General features: G+C 33.2%; 2 protein-coding genes and 2 long non-coding RNA genes across 5 annotated transcripts in view; 3 read left to right on the top strand and 1 right to left on the bottom strand.

The window, feature by feature from the left end:
- Positions 1–1,666, bottom strand: part of LOC144549015 (uncharacterized) — a 2,581-nt gene extending 915 nt beyond the window's left edge. The window contains exons 1-4 of the long non-coding RNA XR_013509541.1: positions 1,530–1,666; positions 905–1,398; positions 712–785; positions 1–213 (exon numbers count right to left, since the gene is read on the bottom strand). The exon at positions 1–213 is cut by the window's left edge and continues 82 nt beyond it. This is a non-coding gene — a long non-coding RNA (uncharacterized LOC144549015). The remainder of the gene's footprint in view (positions 214–711; positions 786–904; positions 1,399–1,529) is intronic.
- The window catches only part of LOC144548997 (disease resistance protein RPP13-like), a 15,298-nt gene extending 11,171 nt beyond the window's left edge, over positions 1–4,127 (top strand). Inside the window, exon 4 of the mRNA XM_078297726.1 lies at positions 2,726–4,127. Within this exon, the coding sequence (XP_078153852.1) occupies positions 2,726–4,046 (1,321 nt within the window). The 3' untranslated portion in view covers positions 4,047–4,127. The remainder of the gene's footprint in view (positions 1–2,725) is intronic.
- Positions 4,128–6,404: 2,277 nt separating this feature from the next.
- LOC144549120 (uncharacterized) lies at positions 6,405–22,614 on the top strand. 2 transcript variants are annotated; one of them, XM_078297866.1, is made up of 7 exons: positions 6,405–6,497; positions 6,592–6,662; positions 8,424–8,491; positions 21,038–21,200; positions 21,414–21,746; positions 21,810–21,947; positions 22,146–22,614. In XM_078297866.1, exons 4-7 carry the CDS (start codon positions 21,131–21,133, stop codon positions 22,550–22,552), a joined length of 948 nt encoding a protein of 315 aa, XP_078153992.1. In that variant the 5' UTR covers positions 6,405–6,497; positions 6,592–6,662; positions 8,424–8,491; positions 21,038–21,130; the 3' UTR covers positions 22,553–22,614. The 2 variants fall into 2 exon arrangements, with proteins under 2 accessions (XP_078153992.1, XP_078153993.1); XM_078297867.1 differs by lacking the exons at positions 6,405–6,497; positions 6,592–6,662; positions 8,424–8,491 and adding an exon at positions 20,202–20,291.
- Positions 17,462–18,808, top strand: LOC144549121 (uncharacterized). Its single transcript, XR_013509579.1, has 3 exons — positions 17,462–17,608; positions 18,072–18,139; positions 18,669–18,808. It is a non-coding gene; the product is annotated as an uncharacterized LOC144549121 (long non-coding RNA).
- Positions 22,615–23,973: the final 1,359 nt, after the last annotated feature.

Genomic DNA, 23,973 nt, shown 5'->3' on the forward strand with positions numbered 1-23,973 from the left:
ATGGAGCTCTGTGACAAAATTGACAGTACCAGATCCACATCTGGCACCACCCGTGCTTGTTTATTAAATCTTTTATAAGAACAATTATAGTAGAGAAGTATAACATTAACAAAGCATAATCTCAAAAACTCATTTGTATCTCCTGAATTTGTGCTTCCAGGTATACCTCCCTACTTGGAGACATTAAACTTCAGGGCCCACTAAATTCAACCCCTGAAAATAAAAATTATGAATAATTTACAAAAGGCATAGATAAATATTATTTCCACCAAAAGACAATTGGGTCAAATTAGTGAAATTTAAAAGCCAAACTATACTTTCTAAATAGATTGACAGTACAACTCATTGTCAGATAAGATATCACCACATTCCAAAACCGTGCCCAATAAACTCATTGTATGTTAATATTCAAGTACGAAACATCAAAAAATTGGGGGAAGTAAACTTTTATTATATTGTGTTTTACCTTCATATAATGTGCTGAAACAGCCAAGAAAGTTAAACAAGACCTGTACAAACCTATGACATAGGCGACTATGATGCCTTTAGCAAGAGTTAGATAGAGGGGTACCATACTATTATTAAGAGCCGAAAGCTAGATAGAGGCTTGATGTCAAGTTATGCATCAATAAAAACAATACAAAAAAAATCACTAAGGACCAGCAAGTACTGTCTGGTATTTTCCTGGTACAAGAAGAGAAAAAAAATTACCTGCTCAATTGTTCAAGTGTTGATCTTCTGGCTTGACAAATCACATCTAAAATTCTCTTTAATACTTCATACCCCTGTATAGATGCCACTCTTAAGTATTTCAAACATATATCACAAAATAAAAAATCATATTTTGGTAATGTACCAAATAACATAATCTCAAATAGAGACTTGAGCTATATGTAATCCTAACCTTTAGTATTGTAGATTTGCTAAGCTTTCCTAATAGTAGCTTCTCAGCATTATAGTCTGTGTAAATTTTGATAGTATATGAATTCCTCATGATGAACAAATAGCAGACAACCAGCATCAGTGGAACCATAAACGTTATAGTATCTACATTTCAAATTCACATTCATCCTTCTCTTCGGTATCGGTTAGAGGTGACAACCTGCAGGAACCCGACTTCTTTTTATTGTGCCTAAGTGTTGATTTCAGTTTAAAAGTCTATTTTCATAATTGTCAATAAGAATAATTATCAAGTGATTCCTCTTTTTCTTATGTAAACACGAAAAAGAAATACATTACAACCAAACTTCTTTAATAAATGTGACAATTGATGTCATAATTGAATATAATACTAACCTGTCGTAACTGTGCATTAACCTCCGAGAGAAAACCTTCATCAAAGTGGCCTTCTTGCTCTCTGGTTGATGAAAACACATTTTCAACCACAACTTGCTCGAGCTAGTTAAGAAAAGACCAAATGCTACAATTAAATTGATCAATTATACAATTAATTCTCAATCAACCCTCGATTTTGCCTCCAATTTAAACAATTTAGCGTCACTTTAACCCGACTTACAAATTTTACAAACCCCACGAGAATTAGAATCTCTCATTGTGTCAATTAGTTGGTCCACTCGACAATATTGCAACCATGGATGATCAACAAGGGCATTTCGTAAGAATAAATTTACTGAATAGGATTTCCGTACCAATAACTTGCTGAGCTGTCAGATGCTTCTCTGATTCAGAATTTATCATCCATTGTAATAGGTCCTTTGCATTGTCAGAAACCCTAGGCCAAGGTTCTTCAACTACTGATCTGATAATAGCTAGCGCCACTCCTTTTTTCTGTTTCTACACCACAGCAAAATTGACATAGATTAATGAATCAACTCAAAAATTAATTATTGGAGAAAGGAGTAATAACAATTGTACCGAATTCACCGCGACCAAGCTCTTGGCCAAGTTGGTACCGGATTGAGCGTCGATCTGTACGATAATCTGGCAGGGAGAGAGTACCAGTTGAGTACAGTGCTCGGTGCTCGGATTCAGAGAGAGGGATAGCGGGGCGAGATTTTGAGCTCGGTATCAGTAGAGAGAGAGAGAGGACGAAGGAAATGGCGGCTTGGGAGAAAGAGAAGGGAATGGTGCAGAGAGGGTTTAGGCTTGGGTCTAAGGTGGCGATGTGGTCGGGGTCTGAGGGGAGAAAGCGAGAGAGAGGTTTGGGTCGGCGACGTAGAACTAGCGAAGAGAGAGATGGGGAGGCGAGGGTCTAGTTTGGGTCGCATATCGTGAGGGAGACAGAATTTTAGGGCGAGAACTCTGGGGCTATATTATTATTTTTTTAACTAAAATTTTCAGCGAATGAAAGCCGGCGTTTGCGCCATTCAGTAGTCGCTACTTACGTGGAATGCTGGCGTGTCTCCAAGCGCCGGGGAGATTAGCACCGGAAAATGGCATATTTCTTGTAGTGTAATTTCTTCACCGTCAAGCAATACCAACATATTTAATTTTATCCATATAAATTTTTTATAATGCAACATAACACATCCACGCAAAACAAATTTATATGCAACATAATATTTTAGTTAAGAATTTTTACAATAATAATATCAACATTCGAGTTGCGTTTATACTTCTATATATCACCGCATATATGGACGAAAGATATCTCTAGTGTTCATGATTTTTAATTTTATTTTGACTAAAACAAATACCTATGTATTCATAAACAAATATTTTCCTTCTTCTGAAATATCAATTGGTATAAAAAATATTGTTGTAGGTGTTTGATTCAAGTTACTAAAAATTTTTGGAATGGCTACTGCAAATACTGCACTATACACGATCTTTTGCGGGACCTGGCTATTCAAAAAGCCAAGGAGGAAAACTTCTTCACCGTATTCTCCAAAGCAGAAGCAGATATTAACCAGCTAGCTACTATAAAACCTCACCGTGTGGCACTGCAATTTTGCACTCTCACAAAGGATGGTGTTTCTTCAGAAAACACTTCTTCTTTGCTCTGTTTTGGTTTTGGCAAACTTTCAAAAAATGATTGTGGCTTTGGACTACTAAATTACAGTGCCTTTAGACTACTTAGAGTGTTAAGTCTGGAGCGGGTCGATATGACAAACTTTGCTCAGAGACTGTGGCTGAAAGGCTTGAAACACTTGAAGTACTTGGGTTTTAGAAACTGCCATATTCGAGAAGATATATTTCAGAACGTTTCCTTGTATAATCTAGAAACCATTGATTTAGAGGGATCCAGTGTAGATAGTCAACATATAGATTTGGGTGATGTAGTAATTCCAACTCTAAGGCATTTATATGGTTCCCGGATTTCATATGTCTCATTAAAATGGGATCAACATACAAATCTGCAAACAGTTAAAAATGTGATGATAGACCAAAAAAAAATTGTTGAATTAAAAATTGTTGAATTAGGATGTTGTATCAACTTGCGTACGTTAGTATTTGGCTATTATCAATCTCATGAAGACCAAAAGGCTCAAAAAGTGTGGGAAAACCTCAAGGGTGTGCTGATAAGGACAGAACAGATAGTCTCCCTCGGTATTATTTTAACTCCTTATAATGAAGTACCATTTGGTGGTACAAGAGGCTTACCTTGTCATGGGAAGATACAAAAACTACACCTCGAGGGAAAGTGGCCAAGAGCTATATGTGTTCCAAGTGTTGAGATGTTTCCAACAAACCTCACCAAATTGGTACTCAGATATTCCAATCTTGAGGAAGACCCAATGCCCATATTGGAGAGGCTTCAGAGCCTCAGGATACTTCATTTAGAGTACGACTCATATGTGGGAACTGAGCTGAGCTGTTCAACCGAAGGATTTCCTAACCTCGAAAAACTGAAGCTTAGCTGTCTGAAGAATCTATGTCACTGGGACATAAAAGATGGAGCTATGCCCAACCTTCGTCACCTTGAAATTAGTTATTGTGAACAGCTGCACACACTTCCCGAGCTTCAAAAGGTTCAGACTCTTCAAGAGCTCTTAGTAATTGACCCCTCTGATGAGCTCCGCGAATCTATGCAAGGAAATGATCTACACAAATTTGAGCATATCCCATCTGTACATACAAGGTGAGATCTCATGCTTCTTAATTTGGTCGTAAAATTTCTTTATAGTTACCTCGACTTGATTTGTATTTCATCTACTTTGCGTAGCAGGCTAACTGCAAGGAAAAGATCTACACAAATTTGAGCATATCCCATCTGTACGTACTACAAGGTGAGATCTCATGCTTCTTAATTTGGTTGTAAAATTTCTTTAGAGTTACCTCGACTTGATTTGTATTTCATATACTTTGCGTAGCAGGCTAACTGCAAGGCTTTATTTTCGATTGTCAGCCCTTATTTCATATATGGATTTTTTATGTTGAGCAGGAACCGCTATAGGCCCTAGATGAATCTATCCCTACTTTTTATTTGCATGTAATGCAGACCCCTAGAACTACTAACCAGCAGTAAAAAGAGACTAGACGAAATAATGCAAGAAGACGACGAACGGTCATATTTGAGTCTCATTATAATTTTATAAGTTCCTATTTTTTTTTTCAGTTTGTTGTTCGGACATTCAACTTTTCATACTTGTTGTCATAATTGCTAGGTTTAATTTTTTATTGTTAATTGTACTTTCAGTTTTTATAATTGTAATTGTACTCATTGCATGGAATTGAATTTGGTCGGATTGCTGTGAATCTTGTATTTTATATTTTTTTTTCAAGTTGTGAATCTTTGGTTGTAACATTAAATAAACATTTGATGGACATTATGAGGTGAACAGGCCAAATTTTTTCTAGGGTTTCTCCCTTTTTAATATTTGTTGTGAATGGACAGAACTTGGAATATTTTTCTTCCGAATAATGACAAACAAATCTCATATTTTTCAACTCATCTTCAGTACTGATGAGGAAACTTCTGTTTACTTTCCTTTTGTGATTTGCATAACCTGTCTAAGGTAGATGCAACACACTAATCTTTTGAATGTTTCTCCTCGAATACATGCGTTGGTCTGAATTGAAATGTTCCTTTTGTAACTTACAAACAATTTCTATATGAAATGTTCCTTTTGTAACTTACAATTTCTGATGAAGAAACTCATTGATTTTATTTGCCTATTTAATATATCTAGTTTTAAATGTTCACAATTCTATACATAGTTTGTAAACATATTTATTTAAACTATATCTGGTACACTTGAAGGACCCAAGATCCAACAGATCACCAGAATCTCTCTACCACATATTAATTCCAAGAATTTCACTTAGACGCGTGAACCCAACCCATTTGAACTCAAAACCAACCTGAGTGGGTACTTTTCAGAGGTTATTCCGGTTTAGATCTTGGGAAATTTTAATAAGACAACTAATTGTTCAAGGATCCTTTCATTTAGAAAACAATATGCACTCTATTTTTTTTTTTTGAGAAAATTGGTTATTTGCCACTCCAAAATCTTCAAATTGTAAAAATGTCATCCTGAAATTTAAAATTGTAAAAATGTCACTCCAAACTTTATTAATTTGTAATTTTGCCACTCCAAATAATTAATGACTAAAATGTCCTCCCTTCTTCTTCTGCTGCCTCCTCTTCTTCTCCTCTCCGTGCTAAGTCAATCCTTACCGAGTGGTGTCATGTACTCATCAGTATTTTTAATTCCATTAGTTTCATCGCATAATCTGATTCATTTCATCCACATTCTAGCAATTTAGAAGTATGTCAAAGGTGATTTCATCCAACTCACGACCTTGCATTATCATCTTCGATTCTGCACCAAATTGACAGCTTCATTGATTCTGCCACTGTCGATATCACCAAGCCCACAAAATCTGGAGCAACACCTTTCATCACCATTTCACCAAATATCGTCAAGGGACTATCTGTGTCACCCTGGCTGTAGTGACCATGAATAAGAATGTTCTACGTGTGCAAATTGGGAACAAGGCATTTGTTCAAACACCTTCCGTGCTGAAATAAAATCCCCTACTTTTCAAAGGCCATTCAATTAGAATGGTACAAGTGACGACATTAGGCCTCACTTCTTCAGCAACTATTTCTTCAAATATCTTTACGGCCATGCTAATCTCACCCTCTGTGCAAAATCATGGATAATATAGTGTTGTATGTAATAACATCGGGCTTAGGGCTGCCCTCTTCTCTTGCCATCTGACAGCAAAGCTCATGCCCATATCTTGTGTAACCAGTTCTGCTAATACCATCTCTAAGTGTGCTGTAGAAGATCAAACGAGGAACACATCCGATTAGAGGTATTTCTGCAAACACCTTAGCTGCATCTTGAATCTGCTACCCTGCAGAGAGCAACGATGAGGAGGCAGGAGAAGAAATTGACCTAACTAATTTAAGCCCATTTTTTCTTTCCATATCATTTTGAAAATAAATAAATTGACCTATGTCAACATTTTGGAGAAATCTAATTTCACTGCCAAATGGTAAGTCGTGGCGTTGCTCGGAAAAAGCAATGCAAAACAGCAAGTTCTGCTATCTCCACTGCAGCAAATAAATAAACTTCCTCCAAAAAGTACATCCTATTCAACCTTGTACCAATAATTTTGCACATGCAAATGATTTAATGGTAAAAATTATATATTGTTGTATGCTCTTTTGTTAATCAGGAAACGAGTATCTGACATTGGTGCATCCAGCTCTGAGTCGTAGCCAACTAGTTTCAGAAACTCTACAAATTGTAAGCCACTTAAAAGGATATATGTTATGATGCTGCATTTGAGTTTAAAATGATGTTTTAATGAAACTGATATATGGTGTTAATGACAGGCCTTAAAATCTGTACCAGATACTGGTACCTTGCCAGTAGAAGCTGTTAACCTTCCTTATTGGTATCCCTACCTCCCTTTTCAACTCATTAGGCAACTTAAGTAATACTCCAAAGAGAAACTTGAAATTTGGTCAATCAGCCGAGCATGTCAATATTTACTTATTAAATCCTCTGGTTTCACATGGTCTCTATATTACAATGGATTTGTGAAAACTTAACCTTTGATTTGCTGACGCCCAATCATAAGTGAATATTTCCTTCTGATCTGTTTTTAAACTCGATGAATATTTTCTGACGTAGAATTTATTATCAAGTTTTACAATCTATTTAACCCTACTTAAACTTAACCTTTGCAAGTACTTTATTCTCTTTAATTATCAATAAAAAAAATCCCAACTTTAAAACGGATTTTCAATTTTCAGATAGTAATAAACTGTTTATTATAAATCCCACAGTACTGATCAAGTCACTTGTACAAGGAATGAACAAAAGACTTATTATTAGAGGACCATCTCTTGTGCAATAAATCTAATTTTGTATCATCTGAAGTCACTAAGGTCATATTTTGTACAAGATTTTTTTTTGTTAAAACTTGGTAGCGACTATCAAAGATATTTTGTACAAGATGTTGCCATTCAATTCTATATATATACCAGTAAGCTGTTTTTAGAAGTTAGAGAAAAAAGATCAAGATAATTACTACTTAAAGCACAATTAGGTAGGATTTTGGTACCCAAGCCTTTATTTGTTGAGGAGAAACTAATTTAAATTTACACGAATCTTAAAGTGAATAATTTATATTTTAGTTCAGCTTGACCAACTGCATGTGCACTCTGATTTAAGAACATTCTGAACATATAATAAAGGTTTTAAATCTCCTCCTCCTCCTCCTTCTCCTCCTGCAATTTTACATTACCATCTCCTCTTCTTTTCTTCGTTTCCCTAGAACCATAGTTGAAATTGCTCAATTTCGAAATTGGTTGTGCTGATGGCTAGTTCAGATTCCTTGCTAATTTACATAAAATCGTCCGGTGACTTCAATTTCGCCATGTTCGCCTCCCCCGATGACAACATTGCTTCACTAAAGAGTATGATCTTTTACGTGCACTATTTTTTTTATGATTTAGAAATCGAATCTCTTGCCAACATGGTCCATTCGTCCTTTCATTTATAATCTGAACGGTCAACCTTTGAGAAGACGCAATCCATACTTCAATCTTGGCCATTCATATTATGAATGGATGGATAATGGATGGTCATGTTGGCAGGATTTTCCTACCCATTTGTGAGTAGGAGATTCGGTTCCCTTGATTTAACGCTTCGAGCTGGTGGTTCTCACTGTTAATGAAAAGTAAACTTTTATACCCTTATTAAATACAAAATTTAGTCCAAATGTATTTCAAAATAGTTACAAGTAATTTTTTTTAAGGTTATTTAAATGTTTAATAATTATTTTAATAAAAAATGTATTTATAAAGAGTCCAATGACCCTCAAACCTAGATCTACTCTTTTATTTTCATAAATTCCTCAAAACTATTCTAATCTTGTAATCTTACTTGTATACACTCTTGATAACTCTATTACCTTAATCTCCACTTCTCTCAGAGATCTTTCCCTCCTATTTTCTTAAAATTATTCATCCTTTCTTATGAAATTGTTGTGTTGAACAGAAAAGGCAGAGGCACAACATCTAGCTATATTCCCGCAGAAGGGAAGAATTGTTGCACAGGCTATGAAGGTACTTTGCTCTATCTATCTCTAGTTATCAATTAATTACAATTAAGGGTGTTCATTGGTTCGGTTTGGTTCAAATTGAATTAAAATAAGTAAATCAAATTTTAATTCGGTTTTCAAAAGTCAAATCGAATTGAATTGAAATGGACTCAAAACCGAATAAGAACCGAACTGAACAAACTGAAGTAAATTTTAGTTTGTTCGGTTGAACCGAAATAGAACATTAATTCTAAAAATAAATATTTTTTCTGTCAATTTTGTAAATGGAACCAAAATATTAAACCGGTTTCAAAAAATGTTAAAAATAAATATTTAAAAATTTATGTCTGTTCGATCTAACCGGTTATAAAATTTCTAAACCAAACCAAACAAAAATATTAAACTAGTTTCAAAAAATAAACCAAACAAATCTATTTAACCGATAAAACTGAACTGTTTAAACTGAACTATTTCGGTTTGATTTAAAACCGATTAAACTGGACCCGACGAACACTTCATATTACAATGTGCATTTGGATTATTAATTTCAAAAGAAGAAGTTAATACACAAATTAAATTAAGAGTATGGTTACAGATGTGGCACGAAGGAACTTGTTACTATCTAGCGGATGCTATCCCTGTTAGTTGTGTGTTGATCAGTAATCACAAGATACGCTTATTGTACATGGATTCAGTGACGGCCCCTCCCGACTCAGTTGAGACTCCCATGCCCCAATTGATAGAATAACATTATAAGTAGTTCTCATGTTTGTATCTAAGTTAGTTATTCCGACTTAGATCACTTTAAATTATTTATGTTTGATTTAGTTTTAAAATAATGTTATGGTTTAAGCTATTTCTTGTTTGATTGAGTCATATATACATTTGTTTTTTATCTTCAAAATTAATTGCTCATATACCAAATGAGTTTTACTGTATCAAATATCATCAATTTAAAAATATGTGTAATATACATATCAAAGCAGCAGATACACTACCAAATAATTTGGTGGTACTTGTACTCATTGTCACAAGATTTGCGAATTATTCGCAAATATTTCCTTTTTTTGGTGATGCTGAACTGAACGAAGAATTATTTTATTGACCGAACTTTGATCGAATTAAACCCGAATAATTCGCGAATTTTTCTCAGAATATATTTTTTTTTGCTTTTTTGTTTTTGCTTTCTTGCGAGACTGAGATCTCTGATCTGGATAATTCCGAATCATTCCCAAATTATACCTAAATTATTCCCAAATTATACTCGATACCTTAATTATTCCCAAATTATACCCGAATTATTTCCGAATTATAAATTTTTGACCTCGTCGAACTGAACCCGAATAATTCATTTGTCAGGATGCTTGTACTAAGTCAATATACTAAGACTAAATTTTGTCCTTTAAATTGGTAAATACCAAGACTAAATATTTGCTAAGTAAAGACGATCCTACAAGTTACTGGCCATTTTTCAAAGAAATCAAAACAGCGAAATACAAAAGGGAAACTGCAGAAAAGAAGAAAAGAGAAATTCCAACTGGATTCGAACCAGCGACCTAAGGATATCTGTTAAACTTTACAAAGCGTATAAAACCTCAACAATAACACTTTAAAGCCACATAAAGTGCAAGTAAAATACAAGATGTGATGAGAGCAAAACAAACTATGGCTCCCATGCATGCATATATTTGTACGACCAGCAGGCCCATTAAAATCTCAAAATAAAAGAGTCTTTTTTTAGTGTACCACTGTCATTAGTGTTGTGAAACTGTGATGTGTTATATGTTTAGGCGTATTCAGAATACGTGTTATATTGTGCTAATACGTCTTTTTTCGAGACATAACGTGTCGTGCTGTATCAAATAGTATTGGAGATGAACACAATACATCTACAGGCACAACACAGCCTAATAAAGCGTGTTTTGGCATTATGTGCTGGTTTTTGAAAATGATTTGTCTTTATTCATTTTAGTCCACTATACATTACTAAATATTATTCTTTTATGAATTATATATACCTCTATTCCAAATTAGTTTATAAAAATATCCATCTGTGCCCACCGGTGTTTAGACGTACGTGCCGTATTGTGTTGAAATTTTCACAAATGAGCATAGCACATAGACGTGTAGATACAACACGTCTAACGTAACTGACCGTGTTGTGTTGTACCAATGCCATGTTCTTAAACATGTTTCGGATACATATATAGTGTTTTTGCAATACACTAACTGCCCTTAGCGTTGTTCGTATGACATATCTGTAACTTGTTTCTCATCCTCATAGCGGCCCATGTTTAAATAGTCCCAAGCTGTTAGAAGACCTTACATTTTAAATAGTCTCCACAATTTTCAAGGACCTGAGGCCCAAGTTCTTTCAAATCAATACTTCATGAAGAACAATTTTTAGATTTACATGGTCCTATTCATAGAAAACACTTAGTACGATATTGCTTAATTATAAAATCCGGTAAGATATAGAAGAAATAAAAATCAGATAAAAATTAATATGAAAATATTTCAATAAAGAAGATTTTTTTTTCCTTTTTTTATTTATAACATTAAGAACCCAATTTGATTTCTAAGCTCTGTCAAACAAAATATTTTAACGAGAGTTCCAATGGATTATTAGTGTAGTAATGCCCTAAATAATAGGTTATAGCCTAATAGGGCAGATTCGTTGCGTCGTTTCTTCGATCAGGTTGGCGAAGCAAATATTATTTTAAGTTCATTCAATAACTGTTTTGACAATATGATCATCAAATATTTGAAACATATATTACTTGCAATTTGGAGTTGATGAAAATTATTTTCTTTGTTTGTAATAATTAAAAAATAAAGAAGCATTACAACAATTATAAAAAAAATATAGAAAAAAATCGAAGTCAATGGACCCATTTGAAAGAGTAAATCAACTACGCTTTATTCATTTTTTATTTTTTTTCCACATATCTAGCTATCAAACTGTCGCACACTCTCTCAACCACGAACTTATTATTTTATGCCTACTGAACATTCTTACACATTGACAAAGTTGACAGTATCTCGATCTTTTGTGGCGTGTCTAGATCGTAGATCGTACTACACAACTACACATATATTGCTTAAATTTGTTTAACATCCGTTACAGGTGTATAATTAGTTAGCCACTTAGCCGGCCAGAATCCATTAAATTAGGTAGTGTGGACTTTCACGTTTATTATTATAAAACATCGTAGAAATTACATATGCTTCATTTGGGGTGCTGATATTAACAACACTAATTCTTTTATTAACACAACACATTCAAATATTTTAATAGTCTAGACAAATTTACCCTTCACTAATTATTTCCTTTTCAAAAAAATCTTGTATATTAATGCCTACCTATATTTCCTTGTTTGTTTACTTTTTTTGTGAAAATTAAAGTACTAGGTATATTAATTATCATATATATGGTAGGGTCGTATAGCAAAATTAAAATAATTAAACAATAAGTTTATTAGACAAAGTTTCATATCTCGTATCTCTTCACAAAAACAATTGTTCTGATTCTTCAATCAACATCATTATTGAATTACTGAACTTCAATAAACCTGGCAGCTCCTGTCATGATTTCTCAAAAAATTACAATAATGTGCATTTTGATTGAACTTAATTTCAAAAGAAGGAAGTTAATACACAAATCATGACTATCTTTGCAGATGTGGCTTGGAGGAACTTGTTACTATCTCTCGGATGACTTCCCTGTTCATTGTGTGTCGGTTGGTAGTTACGGGATACTCTTATTGTACATGGATGCAGTGACGGCTCCTCCTGACTTGACTGAAACTGAAACTCGTACGCACCAATTGCAAGAATAACTTCCTAGCTACCTAGTTATACAATGATGTTTAAGTTATTCCAACTTAGATCAGTTTAAATTATTCATGTTTGAGTGTCTAAGTTATTCCTTGCATGTTTGATTGAATTCTTGTGGCTTAATTCATATATACATTTTGTATTTATTTTCAAAATTAATTGCTCAATATACCAAATGAGTTTCATCTTCAAATTAAAATTATGTAAATATATTAATATATTAATATCAAATCAGCAGATACACTACCATTTAATTTATAAAGTTCCAATAAAAAAAATTTATCCACTCATTGATAGTCTGGTTTCGTGCATGCAAGTATTTTCTTGAATATAATTGTGACAAACAAGTTGAATGCGTCTCCTATTTAGACTTTTTTTAGCTAAGATTATATAAATATAAATCAACAATAAATGGTACATAAACTTGACCGCTATGTCTCCACCTCAGATTCATATAGCAACTGTTCGGTACATAGAACCAAGAAAAGATGAAAAAAATAATAATAATAATTAATAGACAAAGACCGAAATAAATAGCGGAATTGGCCTATTTCACTCTCACAAAAAATGCTTCCACTTCACAATTTTATATCCAATTAAATTATTTATTCCGTTAGTTGAAATATATATGAAAAGATTTAAGTGCTAAAGGAAATTTTTAAATTTTTAAATTATCAGTTCCACATTTTACAAATCTACAAATTCATAAATTTCAACAACAATGAATAATAAAATAAGAACAAACAAAAATCGTCTCATAGAAACCAGCATTTTGTCTACTGGCAAGAAGCAATGTCCTCTAGCAAAAAACTGTGTTTTAATATGGTAAAAAAATAAAAATCTGAAAAACACTGTTTTGAAAAATATAATTCTAAAACAACAGTAAAGAACTTCCAAAAAATATAAAATTTTGTTTCTAAACACATTAATATAGGCAACATATTGAGCGCTTCAGATCGGCCATTTTGACATTAAAAACGCAAATGTCCAAATGGTTGATCGACCCAAAATATGATTATGTAAGTAGAGTATCCAACCTCAATATATATATATATATATCTCACCATCGGCTCAAAATTAATAACATATGGCAACGCTAAAATAACTAAGACCTGCCAAATGCCAACTCAAACAAAAAATATAGTATAAGAGTCTTTTGCCATTGGTTGACAAATCCAACAGATGGTGTTAAGAATCATTGTCACCGGTTGAAAAAGGCCAGAGATGGCATTGAATGCCCAATGCCATATGTTATAAGCTGATGGCATAGGTGCATATCATCACTATCGGGGCAATAACCATCAGTTCGGAAGCTGATGGCGAATTACGATTTGAACCAACGGCAAAGTATTTTTATGTAGTAGTGAAAGTAATTGAATGTATACTTTTTTTAATTTACATTTCTCTTTGATAGTTGTTTCTATCGTTTGATTTACATCAAAATCTAAATATTATATTAGTCTATTATATAAGATTTACCTATTTTTAGTCAAAAATTAGCAGTGTTCCATACAACAAACATATTATAATGGTAAATGGTAAAAAGCAAATTGCAACATTATAACATACTACCTAAAATCGGCATACAAATTCTTCCCATTATACACTTTATAGCAATTAAAATCATAATTAATAGAATTTATTCAATACTTTTACAAATTCATCCCGTTAAAATTTATCATCAATCATCCGAGGTCGTAAATTCTTCATTACGCCAACTACTCCCATCCATGTTAGGGAAGTTTTTGGGCTTGGGACATTTCACATATTCCACATACTTCAAATTCTTAAATGAGCTCCTGATCTCATTCCATTCGGCTGGGTGAACCAACTTTTTTAAAAACCTGAGGCGCAATATCTCCACTTCCCAGTTCTCATGCATGGCAAGGAATTTTAGTAAGGTAGCTTTACTCCACACACACACACACACACATATAGAGAGAGAGAGGGGTTGGCTATTCTACTTCCATAAGCATATGGGGGCATATATTTACAAGTCATTTTTGCATTTTCGATATCCAAATGGTTGATCTGAAGCGCTCAATATGTTCTCCATATTAATATGTGCTTGGAGACCAAATTTTATATTTTTTGAAAAAAATTTACTATTTTTTCAGATTTTTTTTTCGTTTTTCATATTTTTTATTATTTTTTTTAATATTTTTTATAGCTGTTTTGAAAATTCTGGAAAAATAGTAATAAACTCAGCTCGTTATTTGTGCTTTGAGATTCGTGTAAAATATGTTTCAACTTATGTTGTAACACTATCACTGATTAAACGAGTTATAAACGAGTTGTGAGCCAACTCAAGTTGATAACGAGCTGAGTTTGAACGTGTGTTGTAATACTATCACTAGTTAAACGAGTTATAAACAAGTTGTGAGCCAACTCGAGTTGATAACGAGCTGAGTTCGAGTTGGCTCTACAACTCGTTATTATCATCTCAACTCGAGTTGGCTCGCTCGTTTATTAAACGAGCCGAGTTCGAGTTGGGAGTAACTCGCTCAAACTCGGCTCATTTACAGCCCTAGTTTCATCCATGTGCGCATTTTAGTTTTTCACATGGCGCCCATAAAAGTAGAATATTATTATGTGGGTAAGGCAAGAGAATATATATTTTATTTAGTTACTTTCTACCCCAAAATGTAATGGTTCTGTTTAGCCTTTTACTTGGTCTCAAGTTTAAGAACCCCTTAGTTCAGAGAAATCAGAGCAATGATGGACTCCATAGAAAAATTATGGAACAAATTACTTGAGATCAGAGTGCTCCTGATTAATAGCCTCCGCCTTCAGATCTTGCTCCTTGCCCTCGGGCTTTCGGAAGCATGTAAGTTCATCCCGATGGGCATAAACGACCGTTACAACATGGAAAGGCCCTCTGGCTCTCATGTTATGTGGTTGGTAGTTTGGCTTTAATTTGTGTACATTTTTACAAGTACAATGTATTTATTTGTAATTTATGCCTTGAAATTATGTACTATATATAGTAAATGAAAATTTTGTGTTGTTTTACACAAACTAGCTAACTAATAGATAAACTAGGTAAGTGACCACAATGACAAGCTAAATGTTTGAAGAAACATATAACTTATTAATAAACTAGGTAAGTGACCACTTGAGACTCCAGTTGTGCACACAAAAAAAAGAATTAAGGATTTAAAAAAAGAGGAAATACAAGATATTGTAAATTTTGAATTAAGGATTTACAAAATGAATTTACAGGTTATGGGCACACACAAAAAAAAAAATATATCCTCACATGCTTGCTTCGGAAGGAATATCATATACCATTCTTGGGGCCAAAGAAAAAAGTAGATGCCAAGGGACTGTGACAAGCAATGCCTTATTCTTGGGGCAGGATTGAGGTATGGAGTGTGTGTGCATGCCTAAGGGTTGTTCTAAAAAAAAAAAAAGTTTTTAATAGTCGGTACAGTAAGTTTCAAAAAACACTATTGTAGTATCTGATAAGATTTTTAAACATACAAAATGCAAGCAACCATAATCAAAACAAAAAATTAGACTACATCACAACTATTATACAGCCAAATGCATGGTATCACACGGCATTGACTTCTTACTCCTACGTGCTTGTGAATTCTTTCCTCGTGCCCTGATTTGAAAAAAAAAATAGTCTTCAATTAGTTCATTCAAGTTGTACGAGCAACTATCCACATAGATGTTTTTTGAGAGCCAAAACAATATTTTCAGAGTTCTTAATTGACCGGAAGAAATCTCCATATTTCAATTTTAATTTGTACTTGAATGAATGCCTAAGAATAACAAAAGATAATGTTGAACTAGCAAAATAAATTGTTTGCTGGTAATTTAATTTTTAAATGTTGTCCATTGTTCTGACAACCTGATTTCATAATTTTATTGTGATCAATCGACTTGGAAAAATTAGGAGTTCTTTATATAGAAATGACAAGCAATACTTGAACTTTATGCCTAATTAATTTCAAAATTTTCATGGTTCAGAAACTATGATGAACAGGTGATTTTCTAACTAACATATTCTAGGCTGATAGCAGTTTCTTCTGAACCAGTCCCATTTTCAGGTTATGGACTTCAAGCACTCACCAAAAATCACATAAAATTACAAATTAAGAAATTCTTTTTTCAGTGTGTTCACACGAATCTTCTCTATATGCAACAGTTTTATCAATTTCGACCTGGAACCAGTGTTTTTCATTTTTTTTTCTGAACCAGCCCCATTTTTGGGATGCACAGTACCAGTTTAGGTACTGTTGTAGTTTGTTTGTGTTGATTGCTGGTACAAATGTATGGCTAAGCTTAGGAAACTGTTTAAACTTTAAAGGTCATGTATCATATTTTACTATCTGATTGACTGTTTATTTATGACAGTAAAGAAGAAACAAAGGCAAATATCAAGAAAAGAACCAATATTAAGATCAAACCCTCAACATGTGTTGTCAGACTTAGATTTTACATAAGCTAAAATACATCAACAAGAAATTGGGGGCAAATAAAAGAAAAGAAAGTTGGGAAAAATGTAATATTGGTCATTACAATATTAATTAATATTATAATATAAAACAGTTTTAAAAAATATTATTTACTTATTTTTGGAGATATTTGATATATTAGAGGAGGGATCCAATTACATCTTTTTTTATTACACCAAATTAAATTCTTAATTTTCAAAGTATTCAAAGTTCAAATAGTCGATCCGAACCGTTCAACATAATGGATATATTAAAATGTGCTTGCAGATCAAATTTTACATTTTTTGGAATTTTTTACTATTTATTAAGTATTTAACAAAATCGCTATATTCAAACCATTGAATTTTTGTACCCAACTTAATAAATAGTAAAAAATTTAAAAAAATATAAAATTTGATCTGCAAGTATATTTTAACATATCCATCATGTTGAATTATTTGGATCAACTGTTTGGTCTCCAAAAATATAGAGTATAATCTGATATCACCATATTATAGAGTTAGACTGGATAAATATGTGAGTTTTTATTAATTTTAAGAATAAATAAGTAATTACTGATTTTGGAAGGATACATATGTAATATTGAAACTTTTGAGGGATATATATGAAGTTTCCCCTTTTTTGGGAAAGTTTGCAAACTGTTATATATGCACTCTTGACTTAAAGCCTCTCTTTTATCTTGCGCTCATTCTCCTTCTTCTCTCGTTCAAATTGCTCAATTTCAAAATTGCTTGTGCTGATGGCTAGTTCAGATTCCTTGCTAATTTACATAAAATCGTGGGATGACAGCAATTTCGCCATGTTCGTCCCCTCTGATGACGATATTGCTTCACTAAAGAGTATGGTCTTTTATGTGCATTCATTTTTTTCTTGATTTAACGCTTCGAGCTGGTGGTTCTTATGGTTAATGAAAAGTACTAGATGAAGCAAACTTTTATACCCTTATTAAATGCAAAATTTAGTCCAAATGTATTCGAAAGTAGTTACAAGTAAATTTTTTTTTTTATGAATAGTGATTTTACATGTTTACTAATAATTATATTAATAAAAAATGTATTTAGAAAGAGTCCAATGACCCTCAAATCTAGATCTACTATTTTATTTTTTTATAAATTCTTCAAAACTATTCTAATCTTCTAATCTTACTTGTATACACTCTTAATGATTCTATTATCTTAATCCCCACTTCTCTGCATGACCAGATCCGCTCTATTACATTAATCCCCACTTCTCCCAGAGATATTGCACTCCTATTTTCTTAAAATTATTCATCCTTTTTTTTTAAATTGTTGTGTTGAACAGAAAAGGCCGAGGCACAACATCGAGCTCTATTCCCGTGGAGGGGAAGAATTGTTGCACAGGCTATGAAGGTACTTTGCTCTATCTATCTCCAGGTAGTAATTAATTACAATTAAGGGTGTATATTGGTTCGGTTCGGTTTGGTTCGGTTCAAATCAAATTAAAATAGACAAATTAAAGTTTTATTCGGTTTTCAAAAGTCAAACTTAATCAAACCGAAATGAAATCAAAGCCGAATAAGAACCATAATAGAATATTAATTCTAAAAATAAAAAAATTTGTTAATTTTTTAAACGGAACCAAAATATTAAACCCGTTTCAAAAAATGTTAAAACTAAATATTTAAAAATTTCAGTCGGTTCAATCTAACCGTTTATAAAATTTCTAAACCGAACGAACATAAATATTAAACTAGTTTAAAAAAATGAACCGACCCGATCTATTTAACCAGAAAAATCAAACCATTTAAACTGAACTATTTCGATTTGGTTTAAAACCGATTAAACCGGACTCCATGAACACCTCTGATTACAATGTGCATTTGGATTCTTAATTTCAAAAGAAGTTAATACACAAATTAAATTAAGAGTATTATTGCAGATGTGGCTCGAAGCCGAAGAAACTTATTACTATCTAGCGGATGACACCCCTGTTAGCTGTGTGCTGATCAATAATCACAACATACGCTTATTGTACATGGAATGCAAGTGACGAACCCTCCCGACTCGGTTGAGACTCTCATGCCCCAATATATATTTGATAGAATTATAACATTATAAGTTCTCATGTTTGTTTGTATCTAAGTTAGTTATTCTGACTTAGATCACTTTAATTATTTATGTTTCGTTGAGTTTTAAAATAATGTTATGGTTTAAGCTATTTCTTCTTTAATTGAGTCATAAATCCATTTGTATTTATCTTCAAAATTAATTGCTCATATACCAAATGAGTTTTACTGTATCAAATATCTTCAAATTAAAGATATGTGTAATATACATATCAAAAAAGCAACAGATACACTACCAAATAATTAGGTGGCATTGTACTCATTGTCACAAGATTCGTGAATAATTCATTTTTTTTGTCATGCCGAACTGAACATCAAATTATTTAGTTGACCTAACTTTGACTGAATTGAATGAGAATTATTCGTGAATTTTTCTCATAACAATTTTTTTTTGCTCTCTTGTAAGACTGATATCTCTTATCCGGATAATTCTGAATTACTTTTTAGTTACCACGAACTTACAAAATTCTGACTTTGCCACTGTTTTTAGGAAAATTTTAAAACTTCACACGTGCCCAAACTGGGCATGCACACTATTTTTGGCATGTGCGTAGACTGGTGTTTTTTGTTTTGTTTTGTTCTCTTTATGCACTTAATAACAGAATTTTGATGCACATATCTGGTTTGTGCGTTCCAAAAATAGTGAGCGAACTGATATGTGTACGTGTTAAGATCTGAATTTCTAAAGGTAATGGTAAGATCAGAATTTTGAAAATTTAGGGTGGTAACTAAAAATTTTCGGGGCAAAACGGGTCCGGATTGGATTAGGGAAATGCACTGGCAACTGGGATCCTTTAAGCGTGCCCGAGAAAATCGGACGGTCCAGATTCAAATTCAAAATTTGAGTTACTTTGGATCCTAATCAATGGGTAGGCGAAGAGAGCTCCAGTTCCCAAAAACCGAGTGCGTATCCTCTGTGATATCTCATATTTTGCGTGACCGACGTGTCTGGTGCCTATTCGGAGATAGCGCAGTGGGCCAGTATTATGTGAGCTTTGAGATTCGTGCATAACGTATTTTAACGGTTGATATTTCCAAAAAATAACGCAAAATATGAGGTATCTGAGAGTATACGAATTCCCAAAAACCCCCTTGAATTGAAACCTTCCTCTGCTCATCACTCTCTTTCTCCGCTTCGCTAAACCCTAGTACTGAGATAGTTCAAATTGCTCTAATTGGTAATTTCTTACCGTTGATGGCTACTTCTGATTCCTTTATAATTTACCTAAGATCATTGATTGGGTTGAATTTCACCATATATGCATGATCTATTTTTCTCTTTCTTTAACATTTGATGTAAGGTCGCATTTATCTGGTGGTTCTTTCTTCTTACCAGTAATTTCCTTTTTAAATTGTTGTGTCGAGCAGAAAAGGCAGAGGCACAGCATTTAGCTCTATTCCCGCATAATGGAAGAATTGTTGCACAGGGTATTAAGGTATTTTTAGGGCTGTCAATGATACCCTTTATAACCATTTATCTTACCCGCATCACTATTCAATAAGACGGGTATGGTTAAGATATTTTTTTTTTTGTTAGTTTATTGGTTATATAGGTATTGGTAAAAAAAATTGTGCGTACAAGTTATTTTGTACCAGTTAACCTATAGAGTAATTAATAAATAAAATTATATATGATAATTTTTTTATACATATAACTATGTAATTTTATTATTATAATTAAATTAATTGATATTACATTTCGTGATAACTTTTTATCTAGTAATTTCTGATAAAATTAATCTATCCAACATTTTATATAGTTTTATAATTAATAATTCAACGCAAAATTGATTTACACAACATTTTATCATTTCATTAAATATTAATCTATATCTTTTAAAATAATGGGATAAAAAAATATTTTTTAATATTTTGTGATATTAAGATTATGATGTATGTAATATATATATATATATATTTATTTGTTATATTTTTGGATCAAATTATATATGCCATCAATTTATTCGCTAATTACCGTTATTTCTTTCGTAACTCGTTATCTTAATGGGTCAGGGTAGGGTAATATTGGTAAAATTATTTCTAATTGGGTATGTGTATGAAAATGACTTCACTCGACCCGTACCATACCCATTGACACCTGCTTTATCTCCAGTTATTAATTATACTTTGCAATTGGATTCCAGAGAAGAAGTTAATACACAAATTATGACTATCATTGCAGATAATTCACGAAGGAATTGTTTACTATCACCCGGATAATATACCTGTGCGTTCTTTGTTTGATGGTGCTAATATGGGGATCTGATTATTGTACATGGATGCAGTGACGGTCCCTCTCGACTCGGCTGAAACTCGTACTCACGTATTGAACCTATGTCAGAATGGTACGCACGGTTTTTTCTCTAAATACAGCTGTAATTAGACCTTGTGTTTTATGTTTTTGTTATAGCTATGTGCTATTTTGTTCATGTTATCTTCTGAGTATCGTAACATACAATATGATCTAGGGAGGTTATATATGTTATAGCAGGGATAGAAGACTCGAATGTGTTTTATATTGTTGAAGTGATCATGCATACCAGTTAAATCAATTTCAGGTGATCCATCTAGAGGTAGAGATTGCTCGCTCAATCAATGGGGTAATACCAGTTGTACATCAGAATCACTAAAGAGGAAGTCTCCCGGAGGCAACACAAACAAAGATCCAGTTGTAAAAGAGGTGACTCCAGGAATTGGAGTTTTGGGAGAATTTGTTGAAGGTAACACAAAGAAACAGAAATCCAAGGACCCCTCTTCTGATGGGGTGGTCCCACCTTCCAGTGAGATGGATCTTCCAAAGACGAGAGACAGAATGCAAGAGAGTGCTTCTCCTGAGAATGTGACCGCTGGTGCTCATCTGATGAGTGGTTCTTTAGGGACATGGAATCAAGGTAATACTCGTGTCTTCTTCTTCTTTTTTATGTGTAATCCTGATATGAAATGTTATCATGTAGATGCTGCCTCTGCTGACATGATAGTTCTGGATGCAGCGCATGAAGGAAATGAATCTTGTAATGAGAAAGAAAATAACATTGCTTTGGAGAAACAAGCAAGAAAGGAGGTCAGGTATACCAGGTCGACAGCAAATGCAGGTTAGCTAAAGACAACTGATATACCAGGTCGACAGCAAATATGTCTGATATGAATTTTTGATGCCCTTTCTGTTCCTGATTCATTATATTATCATGATAGATAGGACCTTTATTCGATCAACATTTGGTAGTATCTATATATGTGCCTTTTTTATAATACTGGAGTGGACAACTAACCATAAATTAAACTTGATGAAGATGTTTCAGGTGAAACATCTTCACTGGCACCAAGCGGTATTAATCTAGAAGATGGCTCCACAGAAAAATTAATATTTGTTAACTATACGGATATCAGCGATGCTTTGAAAGAAATGCAAGAAAGTGATATCAGCTATTTCGGCTGTAGGCGCGCCCCACAGTTCAAAAATCCGTTATCAGAGAATCAAAAGTTCGTGTCAAAAGACCAACTTCGGGCAGCCGTCAGCGAGTTCCATATACTTAATAAATTTGAATTTAAGTGGACCAACAGTGACAGGAAGAGGATGAGGGCTAAGTGCAAGAACATTATGTGTAACTGGAGCTTGTCTGCTAAGGCTGTAGGAGTTGAATCTGAATGGGTTATTACGAAATTGCCGACCATTCATGGATGTCGATATTATAGATAATGTATTCGTAGAACATCCTAACATCATAACATTGTAAGGGTTGTTTGGGTGCACAATTTGTTTAGAAGGAACTTTCTGTATATGTTTAACTAAAAACATTGTATTCTATATTCATGTATGAACAGTTTAATGTATCCAATTTTTGTTTAGGAACTTAATTTAGCAATGTTTGTCATATGAAAATTTTCTTAACTTGAGCTATTTATTGATCAAAATTTTAAGATTAGTACATGGTTCTGATTTTTTTTTTTTTACATATAAGAGGAACGTTGTCGTCGCTAGCATTTTCTTCCGAAAGATATCGAAGTATCAAAATTCCTGTTTTGGGTCTGAAAGTTTTAATTTTTACCAAATAAGTCCTTTCATGAACACAAATATTATTTTCCAGATTTTCTGTGGTATTTGATTTAGGTGCACAGTTCACGGGTCACTGATAACCCGTTGCTCCACTTATGCATTTAGGCACTGTAGATAGTATTGTAGAGATACAGTAGGGGCCTTTCCAAATTATGCACTATAATATTGATATAATGAGCTAAAAGGAACATATTAGATATTAACTTCCATGCAAGCTTGAACTCAAATTCTAATTTACAATCAAGTGAAACTGAACAAAAAATTTAACTAAATTAAATTTGGTTAAAAATTTATTTTTCCTAATCAGCAAAAGAAAAATAAAATATAAATTGATGCTTCTCAAGTGACAGTAATGGTGCCAGATGAGAAATAAACGTGAGATAGTGCCAGACAAAAAAATCTGTACCAGATTCTGGTAGCCTGCCAGTAGAAGCTGTTAACCTTCCTTATTCGTATCCCTACCTCCTTTTTCAAGTCATTAGGCAACTTAAAAATAGCATTAACAAACAGATGTCTTATAATTCCCAATTTACCCTTCTTCTATTTCTCCTTCTAAGGCCGGTGTTTTAGAAAGCAGTATTAAACCATACCAGTACCAGTACTGAACCGCACCAGTACCAGTACTGAACCGTACAGTACCATTCAATGAAGTAGAGGAAATTTGAACAGTGACTGGTACTCAAACTTGATGCGTTTGATGAATTTGAGTACGAGTACAGTACTGACACGATTCATTATGGTACTCACGTGATTCAAGCAATGTATTGGACCTGACATCTTTTTTCATCAACTTTCATCATGCATTGATGAAATTTGAGTACTTAATCAAATTTGATGCGGTCCCAATTTTGATGAGTTTGAGTACTGCATTGATGTACCGTACAGTACCAAAATCAGCATGTTCCAGAAACATAAACATTATCAGCATTAGACAAAAACAAAAAAAATTGTTCTTTTCCAAAAGAATCATTGCAATATTGTATTGTACCAACAAGTTTTTAAAAGTCGGTACAGTAAGTTTCAAAAAACACTATTGCAGTATCTGATAAGATTTTTAAACATAC

This window comes from Carex rostrata, chromosome 34 (assembly GCF_964058835.1).
Source record: "Carex rostrata chromosome 34, lpCarRost1.2, whole genome shotgun sequence".
NCBI lineage: Eukaryota > Viridiplantae > Streptophyta > Magnoliopsida > Poales > Cyperaceae > Carex > Carex rostrata.

Coding starts and splice junctions, on each gene's coding strand:
- LOC144549120 (XM_078297866.1), top strand. CDS start 21,131: ATGGATGCAGTGACGGTCCCTCTCGACTCGGCTGAAACTCGTACTCAC. Junction 21,201..21,413: donor ATTGAACCTATGTCAGAATG/GTACGCACGGTT, acceptor AATCAATTTCAG/GTGATCCATCTAGAGGTAGA. Junction 21,948..22,145: donor CAGGTCGACAGCAAATGCAG/GTTAGCTAAAGA, acceptor AACTTGATGAAG/ATGTTTCAGGTGAAACATCT.